The sequence below is a fragment of the Bombus fervidus genome, chromosome 4 (genome assembly GCF_041682495.2).
Source record: "Bombus fervidus isolate BK054 chromosome 4, iyBomFerv1, whole genome shotgun sequence".
NCBI lineage: Eukaryota > Metazoa > Arthropoda > Insecta > Hymenoptera > Apidae > Bombus > Bombus fervidus.
In genome coordinates, this window is record NC_091520.1 from 16,120,909 (window position 1) to 16,143,388 (window position 22,480).

At 36.6% G+C, this 22,480-nt stretch overlaps 1 protein-coding gene and 1 long non-coding RNA gene across 6 annotated transcripts; one reads left to right on the forward strand and one right to left on the reverse strand.

Moving 5' to 3' along the window:
• Window positions 1-635: 635 nt before the first annotated feature.
• On the reverse strand, window positions 636-22,320 carry LOC139986511 (tumor protein D54). Of its 5 annotated transcripts, none has more exons than XM_072001911.1 (6): window positions 22,084-22,320; window positions 8,615-8,745; window positions 7,769-7,917; window positions 5,585-5,644; window positions 4,186-4,348; window positions 636-3,093 (listed from the first exon to the last, which is right to left on the reverse strand). In XM_072001911.1, exons 1-6 carry the CDS (start codon window positions 22,100-22,102, stop codon window positions 2,965-2,967), a joined length of 651 nt encoding a protein of 216 aa, XP_071858012.1. In that variant the 5' UTR covers window positions 22,103-22,320; the 3' UTR covers window positions 636-2,964. The 5 variants fall into 5 exon arrangements, with proteins under 5 accessions (XP_071858012.1, XP_071858007.1, XP_071858011.1 ...); XM_072001906.1 differs by lacking the exon at window positions 22,084-22,320 and adding an exon at window positions 11,657-12,755; XM_072001910.1 differs by lacking the exon at window positions 22,084-22,320 and adding an exon at window positions 11,000-11,233.
• On the forward strand, window positions 13,014-13,895 carry LOC139986522 (uncharacterized). Its single transcript, XR_011799661.1, has 2 exons — window positions 13,014-13,416; window positions 13,490-13,895. It is a non-coding gene; the product is annotated as an uncharacterized lncRNA (long non-coding RNA).
• Window positions 22,321-22,480: the final 160 nt, after the last annotated feature.

Below are 22,480 nucleotides of genomic sequence, written 5' to 3' on the forward strand. Positions count from 1 at the left end.
AAATGAATTTACAAAAACGAGGTTTATTTGCAAATAAATATATAAGACGATGGTTAAGATAGTCTATAAAGTGGTCCATTTATTATAAGCAGGAAACTGGAACACTCGAAAGTAGAGTAGTTTCCACAAATTGTTTCTTATATTAGGACGGTAATCTTAAAATATCATACAAAGTACATATATACTTAAACAATATGCAAGATTATTCCAATGACACACTGTATCATGTAACACAGAAAAAAAAAAAAACTCTGAAACATTCTGCATTCTGTATAAAGGGGGAAAAAAAGTCAATCATAAAATAAAGAATTATCTCTAATTTCTATTAATAATCACACAGTGCCAATGTATAATGGAATTACGTAGAAAACGATTGTCAAATATATATTAATATTCCGTGGAATAATCTTAATCTAAATGAACAATCTTATCTAATTAACTAGAAATCGTAGAGATCCTACTGAAACTAGCAAAAGAAAGGGAAACTGCAGAAATTTTCATAAAAAATATATTATTAAATTGCCATTATAAGTACGAATAAGTTCCATATAATTAAGAAGCACACATAGATTTTTAATATGTAACAAACGTTTAGTCACGCTCCGTACTACGGGTGAAAAATCGCTCTTCACGTGTAGCATTTTTCAAAATAATTTATTCATCAATATGAACAAGTAGATCGTGTAGCAGGTTGTCGATGACGATACGAGCACAGATCTTACGACACATTCGCAGGGATTAGATCCAGTTTCAATGACATATAGAGTTCGTTAAATAGGCAGAAAATGCTTTATGTATATGCATTTTTATAATATCTGTGTCCGACTCCTTAAATTAACGAATTTCTTAAACAAGCAAACGCGCTCTGGTCATCGCGCGTCCGCGCCACATAATTTCATTCTAGAGCTTAGTAAAAAATATTCTTCGCTTTCCTAGACAATTTGCAATTAGATCGGTCTTACACGTGTTTCTTTAAAAGTCGTCCTTAAGGCTCAATGATCACGGAACACGGGAAGCCTCGCTGTACCATTGACTATCGTACCAAGCCATCCTTGTAATCCTCATAAACTCTTCAAGGCAAAAACAATTCTTCTTAATATAGTGTAACGCGTAACTCACCTTCCCATTGATCGATTGTATGAAACTCTTTTTCGTTGTATATCTTTAAATACATGTTTCGAATTTTTAAAGACTTTTAAAGACTTTTGAAGATTTATAATAGAAAAGTTAACAACGATCGTTACGACAATTATTACAGAGCAACGAATAACAATTATTGAATTTTATTTTGAAAAACGCTGTTTTAACGAGATGCCAGGTACATTTTCAATTCAATGGGCGTGTTAATTATCAGAATAGCAGATTTTGGGGCAGTGGAAACTGAAGATTTCTACATCAACGAGAATTGCATTCTGTAAAGATTATAGTTTGATGTAATGTTATGTCGCAAAAAGAAATCGCGTCGTATTCTTCTTTCCTTTTTAAGGCTTGTACTTGCTCCTCCGTTATACATTTTTTCAAAAGTCTGAAATAAGAATTTAAAAATATACAATAAAGAAAGTTATACAACTGTTAAATGGGAAAGTGACTTATCGACCATTCTCTATATGTTCGAGCATAGCGCTGAAGAATTTGATTCATTGCAAACATGTATAATAGTATCGCGTTTAGTAACTCTCACAACGATAGGATTTCGATTTTGAACGAAATAACATGGTCGTGATAGCCATAACAGCTTCGTTATTTAAGATCGATATTAGTCTCGCTTAAATGCAACGAGTTATAAAATGTTTCGTAACGTAATTATAAGTACATTTATCAACGTACAAAGATAGATACTTATTCAGAAATATTTTCGGGAATATTTAAGATGAATCGAATAATCGTGAAACAATGGCGGCCACCTGTGTCCCGCGTAAAGTAATCCTGGAAACTCTACAAATGCACGAATTCGAATTATTTTCAAATAGACTGCACGATAGAGGTCGATCATTTTGTATCACACGAAAATAGATAGTATTGTCGAAGCACGAGTCTTATCGAAGAAGATTGATAGTCAGAATTCGTATGTCATAGGAATACATCGAGGTATCGTTTCTGATGTTAAGATTATCGATATCCGGAAAAGGACGAGAACGCCACCAGAGTAAAATATCTATTCAAAGCGTGTGTGCCTACTTTCACGAATTCGTGGTGCAAAAACAGGTTGAACCGCTAAACGTTAAGGTACGTATCCAACGATATATTATATTATACCTTATTAAAATCGCTGTAGTGCAAATAAGTTCGATAAAGTAAAGAAATCAATTGCCATCTTCTTGAGTAACATGTTCCCGATACGAAGAAACGCAAACTATTGATACAACGCTGATAAGCTTGTCACAACTAACACAGAAATCCTGCACGTTCTTTAAACGACAAAAAGGAAAAAATATAAAGAAAAGAAAAGAAACGTCAAGTGTTAAAAATCAACAAGATTTCTCCACACATTTCTAAAAATCAATCCATTAAAAAAGAAATAAACAAGAATAATCCCTAAAGGAAAAAAAGAATCACAAATTAGCTTTTCCGTTCTCAACAGGGCATTATCGTGCAACTTATTAAATCACGAAGAAACATCAAATTGCGAGTTCAATTCCAACAACGTTCAATGTCTTACACAGCTTTGTGCGCGCAAGGAAACATCCAAAAGACACAAATTGTTCGAATCGTTGTATCATATCGATCGATATCCGCAAAGCCAACTCATTTTCCACGACTGACTTGACTTTTTTTTTGCTTTTTTATTTCGTTTTAATAGACGTTCGATTACGTAGACGACATCGCATAGCCCTGATTAATAGCAATACGCAGTGGAAAGTGACAGTTTGTAGCATAGGGCGAAACACCGGCATCGTGGATCGACGCGTCAGCATGTTACGCAGAGAAGAGGCAGAAATCGATGTAAACTCGAGATGCCCAACTCTAAGACAGAAGCTTGTCTTCCGGAATGGTCGGGCTGGTAGCTGTTGGTGCCGAACGTAACGATTCCGTGTCTCGGAGCATCTCGTTGAAGCTTTGCATTGAGCTGGATCTTGAAGGCACGACTTTCGTCTGAAACATAACGTACGATATTAACTATCTACGGCGTCCGTTTTCAAAAGCTACAAAACAGCTATCTCCAAATCTCTTTTGATCCTGTTCTGTTAATTTGTTACATACGAAACAGCCGGATTCCTTTCTTTCACTAACCTCTGTCATCCGATCCGCATTTGTCCTTCGTTCTCGCATCTTCATCCGCTCTTTCATCGATGCAAAATTCTACATATTCACACGCACACACAACACCGTTCATCCTTACACGCACTCGCGTACCATGTGTTTCCTTTCTTTCGTTTAACGCAAATCGGTGCTAACATTGTTCATAAAATACGTCAACGTGGCTCTATTAAATTAAACAATTGTCGACTAACTAAGAATAGCCACTCTAAAAATAAAACATTTCAAAGACCAAGAGGATCACGACGCACAAGTTGGAAAGGACATTGTACCAATGTCGCGTGGTAAAGTTGAATACATGTAAATTAAAACGAATACGAAGAATGAAATTACACACAGCGAAATTATTCACGATTCGTCTATTAAGTCTAAAAGCGTAATCATAGCATCCAAAGACGAAACGAATCGTAGCGTATGAGTCAAGTTGTACGCATTATTTCATTCTCTTTCGTAATATGCTCAAATTACGTATAAATCCAATATAGGACAAGTGGTATTTTATTATTAAGATCTTTAAGAATCATTAACGCGTACGATCGTTTACGTAGAATAAAAATCCAAGAAGTTCGTGAGAATGTAACATTTACAGGGGACTCTAAGAACGTGTCTTAATTAACATCGGGTCTTGGCTATCTTCTTCCGATCATTGTGAACACGTTAAGGAAACTAAGAGGGTCGTGAGCCACAGTTTGAAAAGCCAGGCTTTACAAGTTTTGTGTTATCATTTTTTAAACGAAACTTGGTGGAGCCATGTGTCGCTGTCTACGAATAAAACGACAAAAAAGATCCTGCCAAGATTAGGAAGCATTTGAAATTTGCATAAAAATCAACGATCTAGAAATGGACCGAAAAAACGCGACAGGTTTAAAGGAAGCTTTTCTAAACGGCTAAAAGAAACGGAAAATTCTTTCAATAGTCGGTAACAACCTTCATGTTTTCGTAGGCAGATCCAACTCGTTCCTCCAGGGAACGGAAGCTGTCGGAGTTACGCATCTGGCCGAGCTTCATGGATAATCCACTTCCGAAGCCGCCAAGAATGCTGGTCGTCTTCTCAGCCGTGGTCTTGAACACAGACTCTGTCTTCTGGAATCTGTGGAAGGAGGAGAATGATAAATATTCATTTTACGCGGAACTTGTTCTGTCCAGGCAAGGTCGCGTTGTCCGTGGTCACAGATGCTTTTGCTCGGGACTTCGATAATGACTCAAGCTCGATGTATATGCCATGCATTTTACTTTCTCACACACGGCAAGCTCCGCAATTTCGTAACTACACATTTACATCGCGTTATTCACAAGCATTCCGTGCTCGTCGTTAGATTGTCATCATTATAAAAGCTTATGCTTCTCTGCTATCGTTACTTTTACGCAAGCGGCTAACAGAAGACGCTGTTTCGTGGCAACCCGAGGTCGATACACCCACTTTCTATCTTGGACACTAATTAGCTTAGCGGTGCGTGCCTTTCTATTTTTCTATCTGATTATTTCTCGAGTCTCTGTACATACTTCGTTTCGTCTACATTAGAGCAATCAGAACAACCTGAAGCGTTGTGAATTTTGCGCGAGTGGCGTGACAACGTGCAAGGGAACATCGTGGTAAGAGGAAGTTATGTCTAATACGTATAAATCGCGTTAATATCGTGATCCAAAATTTCTCTCGGACACAACCCTCAAATGGTGCGGTACGATCAGGTCGCTCGCAAACGTAACGTATGTTCTTCCACCTTCAGCGCGTTGTACTTGTTTTTGGTACTCTTGTAATACAGAACGAATGGAGGATTACAGGAGCCACAGGTTTTACTCATCTTACGGAGGAACGATTTTTAAATTCGAGATGTCGATCAGTTTCGTGTTAGTAATTTCTCTTTCATCGTTTAATTTTCCTATTGAAATATGTGGCAACAACTGTTTACCACTTTCTCGGACGTTTTAGAAATATCGATCGTCATTACATTATATCGTTGGTTCGTTACGAAACTACGTTTATCAGGTGTTCCTAAAAAGCTCGCATCTTTGAGTTTAACGAGATCTCCAACTGAGTTATGTAATCACGTAATTTTGTACGATATAATGTCGATGTAAGCACGTTTTCCCTGTGTGTTCTTTAATTGTTAACGGAACTATTTCTCGATCAATTATCTATTTATTGCTCGTTTATCGACGATCTGACTCGCGCTACACCAGTTGAGAATTCTAAGGAAGAAAAAAGAAGAAAAGAAAAGAAGGGAAAGAAGAAAAGAAGCTTATTTTAGTTGAAGATGATAACGGTTAATGGTCGATGGAAGAAATGTTGGATCTGAAAGGATAACACGATTGCTTGTGTACTTACAAAGTGTTCTCGGTGACCGCCTTGCTGAACTGACCGAGTTTCTCGCCGACGTTCTGATAACTGAATGAGAACCCAACCAAAAGTCAAAGAAAAGTGTTCTACATGTCTGAAGAGCAGAAGTAGCAGAAAATAAACGGAAGAGGTACGGAGGGCTGGCAGCCGTCACCTTACGCGCAATTTAAAAATCAACTTTAATTAGAAGTGTGCGGATAAAGTCGAGAAAGTAGAATAAACTGTGTTCGTCTGACGTTTCGTTTTCGAGAAAATGAAATTCGGAAGATTCCAGACCAATTTTTAACTAAACATTTTTGCAACTCCATTTTCTCGACAACGAAGTCTGCCATAGAAAAATTTCATTTTACTTCTATTAATTACTTGCTCGTACCCGGTTGGTAGTCAGTCGAGTTCGTGTTAATCGATTAAACAAACAGTGAAATTCGATTTTATCGGATACGAAAACTCGTATGAGAAAATTTAATTCTATGCTTTTCCTATTATTTCCAATTTGTTTGCTCCCATAGAATTAACATCGTCGTCGACTGTACTACGATTACATACTGGCACTCCCCGTATCCTATTATAGTTCTATCATATCCAACTATGAAACTTCACCACGATAATATCAGAATCCAGAATCGAACCCGCCCCGTTTCTTCCAATCCGTTTAAGACCCGTCAGATACAATGACAATTCTGTCCATCCGCACACATCTAACTGTAAGTCGTCGATACACGTGTAAATGTACAAAAACTTGCGTATTATGCATGCGTTTCGTCTATCGCGGTTCGTAACGCGGTATCTGTACAGGTGATTTAAGAAACCTGTCGAGCGAAATAATAAAATGGGGATCTCTTAACAACGGACATCTACTTAAGTTGCGCGACAATTGGGAATGCTTTACGAAGAGATAAACGAACCGCTCATTTGCCAAATTCGATCAACATCGGGAAACAAGAATCAACAGAGAAAATTGATGAAGTTATAAAGACAGTTTGTCGGTGAAATTTCCAACATTTTTCGTAGAGTGGAGTTGATCATTTTGGTCCGTGAACGGCACGAATAGACGCATCGATTTCGATAAGAACGAAGTTACAGCAACCTCGACGTCTTTCTAGTAGCGACAAGCTTTCATAGCTCTAGCTCGAACCGCACAAATTGTTCGCGTGTGGCATTCGTAACTGTGCTTGAAGTCTCAGGCATCAGCAGCATGCGGTAAAACGAAATTGACCTGTTAACAGAACAGCTATAGTATAATTAAACCGTAACTGCTACGTAAATTGAAAATTATACATTGGCTCTCTTCGATAGAATTTTCAGTTACCCTAACAAAAAGTTGAATCCTTTGTACTCTAACGGCGCTGTCGCAGTAGCGTTCATTGATATAGTATAAAAAAGTTTCGCTTTGTTAAACGATAAAAAAAAAAAAAAACGGGAAGGGAAGTAGGTCGCTGTGTAAATACGTTCAAAGATATTCATAATATTTTTCTTACGAGAACGAAGCTTTCGGTTTTAAAAAGGAAGTTTCACTTTGTTCGATTTTCACAGGTAAACACATAGAAGAGGAAAAATAGAAGGTTGCTATGTAAAAAAAAAGAATACATAGGCATTTATAATATTTTTCTTTCGAAACAGCAGCTTTTCGTTTCAAAGAACATCATTGAAAAAGTACGCTGAATTAATCGTATCGTAAAAATTGTCAGACTATAAAGGGAAAATGATACGCGTAAAGAAAGCGAAGAAGACTATTATATAAATCAATTCACAGACGTTTATAATGTGCCCTTTTCTTTTGAAAATGAAGCTTTTGATTTCAGAGAGTCACGAAACATATTGATTTAATATCCATGGAAACACAACAGTAATGTAATTCGTACGAAGGAAATAGAGAATTTTCTAGCTAAATAATTTATCCGTCGCGAATGTTTTTTCATTCGATCATCGAGAGATAGATGACTAGCTGCTCGATTAACAGGTCGAAACAAGTATTTCATTTAGCGAAATTAAATAACATAATCGAGTAACAATTAAGTACGTAACGATGAAATGGTTGAATAGATCATGCTGCTGACAAGCCTGCGCGTGACAGCGCTGGCAAAAACCCAGCCAGAGACTCCGTTCGTGCAAAATGAGGGTGAAAGATAAAGAAAGAAGTACGTGCTTCTGCAGGACTGAATAAAAACGTACACTTGACTCTCCTTAACGTTTTTCAAGCCCTGATTCATGTCGTCAGTGATCTCTTTCCAAACGCTGATGCCCAGCTTCCTCTTCAGCTCTTGAGAGACTCTGATCTTGTTCGCCAACACGTGCCTCAGGGTTTGAATCTCCTCTTCCACCTACGACACGCGGCTTCTTCAGCTTCTTCGCGAAATAGTTAATCGTTCATGCTCGAATTTCTCTTTTGCACTGAGACTTTTCGTTAATTAAGCGTAAAACATCCGAAAAAACACGAGATCACTATTGATCTTGATCACTATTGAATTGCGTTATGTGAATATTAATCGGCGATCCGCCATAATCGATAGAAGTGACATTTTTATTCGTAAAATTATCGTATTTAATAATTGCAAAGACGTTTGCGTTTATTAATAATTATTTTTCCAATGTGCAAGGGAATTAAAGATTCAACGCAAACGTTCTCCAATGAAATATACTAAATAATAGTAAAATCATAGTTATGTGGAGGATGTCTAAAAGAATGTCTAAATGTCGAATAAAAATATAGCTACGATTTTTTATAAATTTACATAACCATCGTGGTTCGATAGCATGATCGTTTTATTTGAAGTACAAATGCGCATATTTATGTTATAATCAATAATTTTCCAAAATCCATCTTCTATCTTTGAAAACGCCTTTGAAAAAATACAACTAGTTGAAGAATAAAGACCTTGAGTATGTATAGGATAAAACTGTCTTGGCGGAATTAATTGAAACAGATCCTGTAGCCAGTGAATTTCTTGCTGGTCGTATTTCACAATTCTAACTATTTCAGTGCTTTCGACGGAATGAAAAAGCATGGTAAATACGTACCTTGGCCAGTTCCGCGCTCCATTCCTCCTTTTGGCGATTCTGTTCTTCCAGAGAGAGTCCTTGCAGCTCGTTCACTACGTTATCTGACGTTGGCGAGATGTAATCGGCCGAGTGAAGAGTCGCGTCTTCTCCTGAAACCCCCAAAAAGCATTAGAAAAAACGGCTTCGTTGCACGAACGTTAAAAAGGATACATAAGATATCCAAAATACGCTTAGATTCCATAATGATAAAGGCGAGGGACAATGAACGCCAAAATCATTTAAACGATTATTTAAATAATTCTAACCGAAGTCGGCTCTGTACGATAGAATATAACCTTTGGACGAGTGAATTCAGTCGATAGAAATTTGGTAAATTAAGTAGTTCCGAAATTTCGTTCGTCTAAATACAATTGTACATGCCATGTACGCAACTGGACAAATCAAAAAGGACAAGTCGTATCAGTATCGTTCGTATTCGATTGAATTTATTCGATTTAATTCATTGCTCGATTTTATTAGGAATAATCGCTCCAAATCGAGAAATCGGTCAACGTGATCAGACTCACGGATATCATAAAAATAGGACGTAAAAAGTTACGCAAGTGTTCGACCGCCGCAATCGAAGGGGAATGGATCATTGCCATTTTATTGATCGTGTTACGATTAGTCATAGCCTCTCGAATCGCAGATGCTGGTCTCTTCTTACATAAAGAGTTAGTTAAGTTTTTGCTATGTTAGCTGTTGCAGTAGTTTGTTTACGTTAATTATGACTTTTCACGAAATCATCGTGCGAGATTTTTACGTTTTCTAATATTGGTATGTTTAGAATCTAGTATCTAATCTTGTGTATCTATCGATAATTGTTCGACAGAATAAAGATAAGGCGAAAGAAAAGCGTCTAAAAAGGCTCGTATTTAAACAGGAAGTTAATATAAAATAAGAATTTATAAAATACACGCCACTAACGATAACAAGATCTATACATATATATATATGCGTGGGCTTCCGGTTTACGTAAACGATTGCACCAAATTAAAAATGTTCAATTAACAAAAAGGAAATCCGGAAATTCCGCGCAATAACATCGCGAAACTCTGCATTTTCACGTGAGAAACAATTTACGCTGGGTGAAAGTAATAAAACGCTCGTGAAAATACGCGAAATCGGTGGATACAGCAGTTTTTCTACGTTTGTACTGATAACACGACGATAGTAATTTTACCGTCTCTAATCTGTGATTTATATGATTTTTCAACGATCGTAAAATGATGCGAAACTGAGATAATTATAAGTTGACACGTGCTCTTTCTTGTAGCAAAAGGTCATAGTCTTCTTTACAAGACAGATAACTAAATAAAAACATGTATAAGGTGAAGTTGCTATTTGCAGCAACAACGAAAAGACAAGGCCTCGCAGTCATTAATAATGCTTTGTAATATGAAGAAAGATTCGCGGTCAGTTATAATAATTTATTTTAAAAAGTTCCTGATTTTTATTTTACAATTCGGCCTGTGTCTTTGATGGTAGTAGCGATCGTGAAACTACGTACGTAAAAGCGTTAATCTCTGTGATAATTAGTCACTGTGAAAGACAAACTTCGCGTAAGGCGTGTAAAATTTGTGGCAACAGTTTTCACGATTCCTCGAAAGCCAATAAAACGTCTGTCTGCTGGTATAAAAGAAGCGGTTTCAAAAATATTTCGATGTCTGAATTTTTGGCTGCGAAGATAAGAAACGAATTAGATAAGCGTCTTGTTATATATAAACACACGATTTTTCTACGAGACACGGAGCCCGACGTTAAGAAATTAATATTCAAGAGGCAGCGCTTATTTATACGATAAGACGCGTGAAGTGTAACAAACAAGCAGCTTCGAAAATGTCGATAATATCGGAAAGCATATTATTTTCGGAAGAATCAAATATTTAGGAATGCATCATAGATTTCAGGACATATTTTCCGATTAAAGGTTCAGAAATATATCATGAGCCGAATCGATGAATTTCTTACATAATATTACAAATTTCACCGTATAAATTTCACGTCAACTCTATTTGAAAATAGTTCTTCGTGCTATTAATGTTCTCCTAACCATACATAGATAGAAATAAAAAATAAATTCATCGACTATCGAAATAATATCTTCGAAAGCTTAAAATACAATCAACCTACGAGTACGCGTTGCGTTTCATCGCAAATATTCACTGATACAGCATTTACAACATACAAATATAAATTTACCGCCGAAAAGATACAAGCTCGACATCGCTTCGTTGTTCCAATGTTCTTTTTACGACGGAACAAGTGCACGAGGGAAATTTATCGCGACAGTAATATCCTTTGCCTCTAAATAAAATACAAAAGTAGTTTCTTGTCATTACCAAAATGGTAGCGTAACGTTACCCTGGTGTACCGTTGCCCATCGGTATTCCGTGGAAGCAATACCACGAAACGTTGATATAGTTCTCACTTTCATATCTTGCAACATCGTTCTACTTTTTATGGCCGTTTATATATGCATCTACCGGTTCCAATTCACAATTCGCGCAAGAGCGATAAATACGCCCGTGAAACAACAGCTCTTGGAGCCGGCCCCGAAAAAATATTTTACTTCGAACTTCAATCGGACGTGTAAAACACGCGTAAGCTATAAATCTGCAACGAGTACGTGTATTTAAACCAATACTTTAATCCAGCTGGGAATTTTCAACGCAAGCGCATCGCGTGACCGCCATCTATCTGAACACGATCTAAACGAGCTCGATCTCGACCGTAAATAACGCAATTATGTACAACACTCGTAAATTTATAGGGCGCCGGATCTCATAATCGAAACACACATATCCAACGAGCCGATGTATGTGATCGACGTATCGATCGATCTGACGGAAGCCTGTTGTTGTCAAAAGCAACGATAAATAATAACGAACTGTGAGTTTTACCGAGTACGAGGAACAAAACGTTCGAGAGAGGAACCGGTACAAGATACGATATTATTTACTTCGCTTCGGAATAATTTATACGTCGGACTGTACCATTTTCGCGAATTATATGCTGCACCTTTTACCAACTCGAGGAACTTCTTGTAATTTTGGCTGTTGCTGATCTTGGCCAGATACGGCTTCGAGAAGTCCTGGAATATCACTCGAACCGATTTCCTCTTTTTCTTTCCGCGACCAGTGGCGCCGTCCTCGCCGTCAGGCGTCAAAAACTGCGTCTCCACCGATAGATTCGCATCGTCCACCACGATCTCGTCTATATCACCGTTCGAGTCCCGCCAGCAATGGACAACAATTTCGTCCGCATCGTCGCTCAGCTCGTCTATGTCGTCGAAGCTGGGAGTTGCAGTTAAATTCGAATAATAAACGTCTTCCTCGTATTCCAGTGACTCGAACTCGTGTTCGTTTTCACTCGGACAATCCTGTTCACCGTGGTCCGTACACACTCTCGATCTCGTACTTTGTTTCGAAGAACCTCGGCGATCTTCGACTTTAGCCTGGTCCTGTTTAACGTCCGGCATATCGGTTTTCATGTCACCTGAGTTACCCGTTTTTCTTTTTTTTTTTTTTTTTTTTCTTCTCGAGGTATCGAAGCGAATACTTAATTATCATTCGATTCGTTCATTTGCTTATCTGTTTATTTATTCAATCTCGATCGAACAAGTTAGGCTAGTTGTCAGCAAGGTTCGTAGAATAAGCGGACGAGTGAAACGCGAAACGGTCACTTTTGATCAGTTCGTTCGACCGAGATTTAACGTTGCAAATGGAGAACTCCCACGACATTGCGAAATTGTCAAACGTTTTTATGTCTAATTATCCCCCGCATCGGAGATCGTTGATAAAATGCTTGTCATGTCGAATGAAACGTCCTCTTACTGGATATCGCGTCTTTGTTCCTTCGCTACCGGTAAAACGAGTTCCTTCTAAAAACTGTTTACCGTAACCGCGTCAGTCCCGCTAATAAAACCATTTGCACAACTTATCCGTGGATCACACCACAGCGATCATCCCCGCAACGATCTACGAGTTAAACTAAAGCTTTTCGTCGGAAGCGCTGGTCTCACTTTCGCGAACAACACGGTGACCAGTCACGCGTCTCGCGCGTAAACAATTTCAGTTGAAGTTAGGTGTCGCACACATCGAAAATTGCCGCGAGGAAACTTCACCTCTTAAATCCACGGTTTTCCATTCGAGTAACGATCAACGACGATTCGCTAAAATTTTTTTTTTTGCCAACGATCCGAACGACCACGTGCGTCGATCGCCGCGTGCAGACGACGATCACAGCTGGCACGATCACGCTTCGTTTTCCCGACGCGAACAGATCGCGAGTTTCGAATTTGACCAACCACGGCGCTAGTATCACCCGGCCACGTATCCACGAAGGAAAGAAATCGCGGCCAGTTATTTACCTGTTCCTCTTTCGAGAAGGTGAAAGAGGAAGGGACCTAGGGTCCCCACCATTTCCTACTTGTTAGTCCCTCCGTCTTTCCTTGCAACCGATGTCGTCTCGTGTGGCGAAATAAAATCTTTCTCGTTCATCAATTTCCATTTCTACTTCGTATTCATAACGATATTCGTCCTAAACTTGGCATTTAAATATTTAACGAACGTTCATGACACATAATCCTCTTTCAAGCTCGCCATATGCGACACGGAATATGTCCAGAGTCAACGATTAAACAGCAATAACGGTCGCTTTTATGTTCATCGACTTGTTTCTAGGTATTTCGCGCACCAGGAGAAGATGACTTTTGCTACGAATTCGATAAATCGATTGGATTATTTTCCTTTCACCGATTTTGCGTCGTGCAACACCGCGTAAGTGAATACGAAAGGTAAAAGGACGGTGTCCGTTAGAGTCTATACGATAAAATAATTTTTGTATTTTTAGCGCGTGATAGTGCGCGTACACGCTTTTCAAGAATCTTGATCGAGGATAAAAAAGATGGATTGGGGATAAAGGAAAAAAATACGCGCCTGTTCCTACCAAGGATCTCGTTGGATGAGGATGACGGAACGGAATCTTCAACGGTTCGATGACCCTGCTCGGATATTGAATTTCCTCTTGCGGTATATAAAAATACGGATGAAAAGTGGCGTTAAAAGGAACTACCGGTTTGAGAGAGCTTTTTCGGTTATATAAAATTTTTATAATACCGATAGCACCGATAGCGAGTGAAAGTCAATTACGCTTATATAACAATTCTTTTTTTTTTTTTTTTACTATCAAAAATGTTCTTAAAGGTATTAATTTTAGATCCTGTAGGAAACGTTCGTGTTAGATTAAAATGTAAAATTTCAATATAGAGTTATTTTCGTTTAGAGCTTACTCGTTCTAGAGACAGTACTAAGTAGGTTGCACACGGTAAAAATGTGCGATATAACAGAAGAGACGGAATCAGTTCTAAAGTGGCGTTAATTTAGTGCTGGAAAAATAACACAATAATTCACATCGTAGACAGAAAGTATTTCACCAGAATTCTTACAATGAATCTTTCAATTCATTTTCAATTAAATTCCATTTTAAAGCTAGATGCCATCGCCAGTGAAGAATTGCGCGCATCAAATTGCAACACGACATTCGACCCACCGACAATTTCTTAAAAATTCATATACCTAAAAAGCCATCGACCTTCCCATAAAATAACAAACAGAGCGAAAAGAAATTATTAATTCTCAATAAACGTGCAATATATTGAATTATATAGATATAATAGCGTTTAAAGGTCTTTGACACGCTAGCTATAAAAACAGAACAAAGAACAAATAGGAAGCGTGACAAATAGGGATATAACACGTATTTTCAATACCGAGAACTCAGAACGAAGTTTGATAGGACGGGATCTACGTGGAACCGGTTCATCCGCTTCTTTCGTTTCGATGTAGTTCTAAACGTGACCCTCCCTCGGTAACAGGAACTTCAAGGTTAACGGCTGGTTGTCGTAATAATGCACGGATGAAGTGACCGATCGTTTGGAAATATTAAAAATTCCATTGCCGTTCTACAATCGTGTAATTATTATTTCGCTACAGATATCGAACAGCGATAGATGTCGAACGAATCCTGCTTTCCATTCCTGCAAACGTGATTTATCGAAGTGGGTCGCAGAGTAAGTTCGATATAGTGACCCAAGTCCTGCTTCTGTGTAATTGAGTTTAGTATAGAATAGTGGATGCAATTTCGATATTTTAATATTATGACAAACAATATCTAGAAGAATGACCAGATCAATGTGTACATGTTTATGAGCATGTTTTTCTTCTGATATTAAACAAATGTTTATTTTATATTCGGAAAGGAATAGCTTTCTCGTAATACAAAATATATATTCCCTGTATATTCGCAAAAGATGTTAGGTTCTTAACGTGGAATATAATATTGCGCGTATATTTCTATATTAAAAGAAGAATCGAATCCCTTTCTAACATCGTATGAATATATGTTCGATATTTTGCGCTAGCAGGGTAGTTGCAAAGCTAAACTTATTTTTATCTTAATAACGAGGAGCGTCTCCTGTTCTCCAGCGGAACGTTTCCTTGTTTCGCTATCGAAATGCAGAAGGTAGAACGAATACTTGGGATTTTTCGCGAAGCAAGGAATCAGTTCGAGGACCTTATGTGCCTTCAAGTCGACCGAAACACGCGATGTCGGAATTACGGTGGGCAGGCCCGACGTTAGTTCAAGTAAAGATCGATAAAACTGCCGTGCTAAGTATTCGCGAAACTAACAGCTTGCCGTCGAAGTCAAAGTGGCAAGTGAACTTTCTCAACGGCCTGAAGTTACGCTTTATAAGTTTCGCTTTGGCCGGTATCGATGTTGCGACCATCTTTTAATAAATTGCTCGCCGAGCGAATTTCGCTCAACCAGGCTTCAGACAATTCAGCTTACGTGAAAGCGGAATGAAAAAGAAAGACAAAAAGATAAAAGATGAAAGTGGAATCCAAGGTGTAATTTGCGCCGATGAGTACGCTTTCTAAGCGAGAAGATCGTTTGACATATTAGCTATTGAATCGAAAACGCGGGAATTCGGGCGGCTAGAGAATTGTGGTCTTATTAAGAGAAATGGGATTTTTTTTAGAAACGTGAAATTAATTCTACCTCGTTAGAAAATCGAGAATATTCTCGCGTCTAGCGAATCGACTGCGATGAAAATTTTGCCATTTATTAAACATTCTAAGAAATACTAAAATACTTTGGATATTTTATATATTCTATTTATATTATGTGCATTCTGTGTATTTTTGTCACTTCAAATTGCTCGCAAATGCATGAAAATCCGCTGCTTGGCGATGAAAGTATCACAGCTGGTTGCAGAAATTCTCTTCGATAACATTCGATGTGAGAAGATTAGTTCAATTATTATCCCTACATATTTAAATGACAAGTAAAGTTTTTTAAATTTCTCCTGTGAAATGTAATGTATACGTAGGTTTTTTAGATGAATAATATGCAGTAATTTATGCATTATACGAGCCAGATGGCACGTTGCACGGACAAGCAATAACAGCAATAATATTTTATTAGCACGACAGAGAAACGGCTATTGAATGTGCAAGGGAAAAGCGGACAAAAGGTGAGATATTAAACGGGACGAGTGCTGTACACTTAAACTCGTTGTCGGCAGAACGTTTTGCCTTTAATTAATTTGCTGTGTGATTGAAGACGGCATCGTGGCTTTGATTTTCTCTCGTTTTCATATTCCAGGAGCAGATTTTTCTACGCGATTCACAAATCATTAATATTTTGAGAGAAAATAAAGTAAAGTATCTTGATGAATTTTTTTCGATAAGCGTTTAATATCGCGTTAAATACAGGAAATAGAGTTAAGACCTTATTGATGATCATAATATGAGTAAAGTATGCATATCGCGTATGTATTCTATGCTGGATCAGATTTTCTTCTAGAACATTGAATCTCTTAAGAATGAGAATACTTTCAATGTTTGGTTATTACCATTGAAAGTACTTGATAAGTTTGATAAACGAAAATATCTTTTTTAACATGTTGTACTATATATAGAAGCAATTAATTGAGTGGCTGTCTCTAATTAAGAAATATAAAACGATATATATTATATAGTCTCGAAAACCGCGTTGCTACTTCAGCTATTTGGAATTTTTGTTTTACGGTCTACGGGTCACAGACATATTTGCGCATCCACGTGAAACCGAATCTGAATTCTACTCTTTGACTTAGAAACACGAAATCGAGAGAATATCACGAGTTCACTTCGTATGGGAACTGAAAATCGACGACAGTATTTCTACTTGCTACCATTGCATATCGAATTGACGTCAAAGTAAATCTTGTTAATAAAAAGTTAGATATTCGCGTGAATTTTAATACGAAAAATTAAATTAATTTTAATCTTGCGATTAATCGATTTGTTTTCTGTCATTTTTCTCATAATGAATTCATGGTGGAGGATACAAAAACCGATAATCGACTGCTAAACAAGTGTATGCAAGCATAAAGATGAAATCGTTTAAAGTACACGTTACAATGGAGCACGTAATTGAGAAACCTTCAAACTATAGTTACCTTCTAAATTTGCCACTGAAATTCTAACCGACAATTATTTCTAACAAAGGTTTCTGCAACGTTCATGACTAAAACAATTACACTGGAATGTAGATTACGAATCTGTGAATGTTGACTTTCACTTCTACTTTTTATGCAGCTGCACAGGAATGAAAAATAAAAAAAAAAAAGACAATATTTTCTTTATAAGATTAAACGTTAGATCTAGCTAAAATCAAATTCTTATTTCTCTGTTATGTTAGAGAAACTCTATGTTAACTTCCATTATTCGTATTAACACGTTAAGAGTCTTTTATCTCGCTAAAAATTTCTTTTGGATTCAAACTAAAACAATGAGATTGAGATATAAGAAATCGCAGAACCGAATCGTAGAATTAATAACAAAGACGAAATATAAAAATCTTAAATCTTGTTATTAAAATAATAATTATTATTTCACGTATTGTAAAATCAACTGCAAGAGAGTCTTCGATATTTTCCAATGAGTTTTCCGTTCTATATCTGCAAGAATTAAAATATATATATTTCTATACATATCTTAAGTAACATTATTGATTTAACAAAAATGTAGCATTGTAAAAATGCAAGTACAATGCAATTTTACCAAATTATTAAATGCGAATTATGGCAAAAAATAACTACGTTGCAATGAACAAAAAATAATCTAACAGTATAGATAATATTTCGTATGTTTCATGAGGTGAAAGAGTAATGGTTGATAAAAGCATTGAGCATAACAAGTTCACTTACAATCAATCAGATTATGCAATAGATCAATGTTTGTACATAACCAATTATCTTCCTTGCGATTTCAAGAACAAGTATGCATACGGTAGAAAATTTATGTTGTTTCACGAAGCGTGTATGAGAAGCAATAGAAGAGAAATAAAAGTTATTTATATCAAAAATGGTATCATAAATAGGATGCAGGAATACAATCTCGTTTCTTTATGAATTTAAAGATAAAAATTGAAATATAATAATAATTCAGATATACTTCAAACTTTTTAATTGAGTCGTTTATTTTACATTAACTAATTAATTACGAAGCTAATACAATAAAGTAATAAAATATGTAAGTACAGATATTGAATTTCTATTTGAGATAGTTGTAATTTTCAGAATTAAACAAGCGTTTATACAGCGAGAAGAATAATGAAATAATTTTTTAGACTTCTTGTCGAATATCTGTCTGTATTTTTAAAAACAACGAAACAATGAAATATTCTCTTTCTCCTACATCGTTTTGCTTTAGTAACAGAATTTAAAAAAAATAAAATTAGACTCTGTGTTAATAAAATATTCTAAAAGACGAACTTGTGAAGATATATTGACTTGGTAGAACTGTTCTATTGCTTCTGACATGTCGTATATTTTTCAAACCAAAGTATACAATGACGTATCGGAGACTTGGTTCGAAGTAAAATAATCAACAATTTGTTTATTTTGTAGAAAGATACGAATTGTGAGGTTGACGTACATAGATAATTGATCGCGTGTATTTTGAAATTTCTAACAATAGAAGGAACATCAAGCCTACGAAAATACGAAGTTACTAGTACAACTGCTGCATGAAAATAACCACACAGAATTTGCTTTCACGCATTGTGTGAAACAGTGAAAGCAATAATATGGCGGAAGAGCCGTCGTCGAAACGTCGATACACCAAAAATCGCGTATTGTTCGACAAGAATCGCGTTCAAATGGAATTTCAACGAGAAACAAAATCGATCTGACCTTCTCGACAGAAGGGTGAAACAGGAATAACTGTACAAAGCATTTTTTTGCGTGGCGGTATTACATTGCAACCAGAACAACCGCGCGACGCGATTTCCGCGAACACGACACTACGGCGGCCTCAGCTTTTGCAACTTTCTCCTCGCGATTCTGTTCGCTGCAGAATCAACGAATAAGGGCATTGGTTTATACAGAATATTACAAAAAAAAAGGGGATCTAGGACTAAATTTATAGTATTCGCGGAAAAAATATACGCTTCTCTCTCGAATTAACATAAGCAAAAAGTTAATTCTTTTGTGAAAAATACGAAACCCTTAATATCTTAATTCGAAGATTAATTCTTTTTGGGAAAAATACAAAAATTCGTTTCCATGTTTCCACGAAATTTTCGATACAACGTCTTCTCGTTTCAATACCAATTATCACATTCCTAATTATACAAATAGTACACTAGGAATTAATATTATCAGCGAAGTTTCAATCTCATTACCGAGATACAAAAATCATATTTCGCTAATTCTTGACGCGAAAACTAGTCGATTCTAAGTATCAAAATAATGCTCAAATTTTTAAAAAAATTGTAAACTACGACGAATATTCGTGTGAATAGAACCATCCTTTTATCGTCGCACGTCTGAGCGGATATTATAACCTTTATCCTTTGGATTACTACGAGCCAACTGACGATATTGACAATAAGATGTTCGTGAGTAACCAGCGGAAAGGTTCACCGTTACTCTTCCGATTGGTTCGCGGAAAAAAAGGCGAGCGTTTCGCGTAAATCAGTCGTCGCGATACTTCCGCTCATAGTCGGTTTACACGCGGTAAACGGGAAATATTTGCACTGAAAATAACGGGGCCGTTTATGAAAACAGAGTAAGGGAAAGTATGCACGAAACTTGGCCGTTAAACCATGAAAGATAAAACACTAAGTGGGCCTTTTTAATGTTTGGCGTAGGCCGTGAAAATAAGCTTGGTCGGAATCTAGAATCTCGAAAGCAGCGAGGAATAATTTAGCTCGGAGGGGTTCTTCGTCTTTTAGATCGTGCATTGCACAGCTCATAGATCTTTGATGGGATTAAGAATGAATGGTCAAGAACGTGGAACGAAATGGATTCGCGGTACGTACGAAATGAGTTCCTCGTATTGCAAGTATGGTTGATATGTTCGGTGTTTCGATTAATGATATATTTTTTGATGTAGTATTATTTTTGTGAAAGATTAAATTGGTAATATTCCTGAAATATATAATATCCGAATTAATTGTTTAAAAGAATAAAAGTTCTATTGTGGGTATAGTGGTTGTAGAAAAACAAAGTCATTGGATATGTTTTACAATGAAGTGCTTCTTCTTATCGGGTAATATACTTTTAATGAAAAATATTTTTTGTGATACTTTTGTGAACATTCAATAGTACAAATCGTAATAGGACGCTAAATGTTCTCAATATTCAAGTATTTTCAGCATTTTTTATAACCTCTACGCATATAATTCTACTGCGTTTAGTACTTTATGGTTTTTGGCATCCCTAACACAATTCGCTGTATTATGTAATGTTCCTATTAATAGGGTTGACTAAAATAGCACATCTATTTTTATTTTATATATCGCAAAAATATTGTTTCGGTAATTTGAAAAATTTTGCAACTTTTATACCATCAATACTATAATTTAAGAGATTTTTGGTATCAAGTATGTAAGGACAAAGATGACGTGTATGATGTACTTTGTATTTTATCAAAATATTTCACAAGAAAACAGGTAGTCCAATTTTACGTGCAAATCTAACCTAAGCCTAAATTACGAAACATATGTTCCAATTTTTCAAATTCGTCCAAATAATTTAAAATACCTTTTAAAATCAGTAAAGTAGGAAAAGAAACCTATCTATTTATACTGAAACCTAGTTACTATTTTCAGAGTTACAAAAATACGAAAATGATTTTTAACTCGACCTAATTAATTGAATCAACCTTAACCAATTTCATAATCGCAAGAATAATAATAAAGAAATAAGAGTCGTATAAGACATGTAATTTTCATATTTTTCCAACGAAGGTTGATTAAATACGAACAGTAATGATACGTGTAACCATTAAAAACAGTGTATGTGTATAGCACGTCAGGGCGATAATAATTTTCGCGATAAGAAGTTAACAGCGATGACGATATTACTACACGAGTGCTACACGATATAGTTAGCGACATTTACCTATCGTCGCTAAAATATCATTATCTTTCTAGCCACTTACGGCTACGTAATTATTACGAACAAAATACAACATCCGAACCGCATACTCATGTTTCATTCACGAACCAAAACGTGCACCATCTGTTAACAATGTTGATAACAAAACTAAATAAGTAAAAAGATAAAAATGTTCAATATTCCAAGAACAATAAAGCATTTAATGTATTTCAATTTTTTCATTGTTTTCAACGCGTATTAAGTAACAACGCATTTACATAAAAAACGGAAAAATGACGAATGGTATACGTACAAGTAAATGCTGCCCTCTCATCTCGTTAAAGACCACCTTAAACAAAGGCTGGACAAATTCTAATCACGTTAGCGTAATTAACGACCGCCGCGAGACGAGAGTAACACAAACCGGTATATATATATATAACGTGTCATGTATTTGTCCGCCGCGTAATTGGAGAGGTTAGGGCAACGATTGTTCGAACGGTGTACGTTCTGACTTCCTTAAACACGTCATTAACTTTCAACGATAAAATCGTAAATATCGTATAAATAAAAATAATGTTACATGAGATATAATATTCAATATGTTAAATATAACATTCACGGTGTTGCATAAAATATAATATTCACTGTAAAAATTTCCAAGTATTTTCGACAGTTATCTGGTGCAGGATGGCGAGTGATATTTTTCTTGATATCGGACGATTATCGTGTTAGATCGACCGCGCGTCATTCAGCTAGACAAGTGGAGTGATTTTAAAGGCTACGCGAAATGTGAGTGATTCGAAAAAAAAGTCAGCATAGGTTAGGACGCGTTAGCCAGAAATATCGTGCAATTTATATTCTACGTACATGAAATTATATTTCTTGTAAAACTACTCTTTGAAAGAGAAGAATGTTTGAAGTGTATGGCGTGTCACGCCGAAAATATGGAATGCGTTCTTGCAGAGGAAAATAAGAAACGTAAGTCGGGAAAAAGTGGCGTCAGTGATCTCACCTGTTGGTACGTTGCTCATTTTGTCGAATCGATGCGCTTACGTGGATGTTCCCTCTCGCTCGCACACGGATCCACCACTCGCGGTTAATCAACGAAACAATAATACGGACACGTTTTTCCGCGAGAACTTTCGAAATGTGGATACTGTGACGTGTTCACTGCTACCGAACCGAGATCGATTCTTTCCGAATCGCTTCTGAGGAACGGCACCGCGGCCATATTGAAAACAGTCGGCGAGTGGCGGCACCAAGCGACCAAGCAGGAACTAACATGCGCGCAAAACCGCGTTTGAATTTGTGGCGGCATTTCACGATTTCTACGATATCAAATTGCCTACGTACACTGTACAGTAGCTGCAAAAAGTATTGATATATCATTGTATCTATTAAGTGATTTA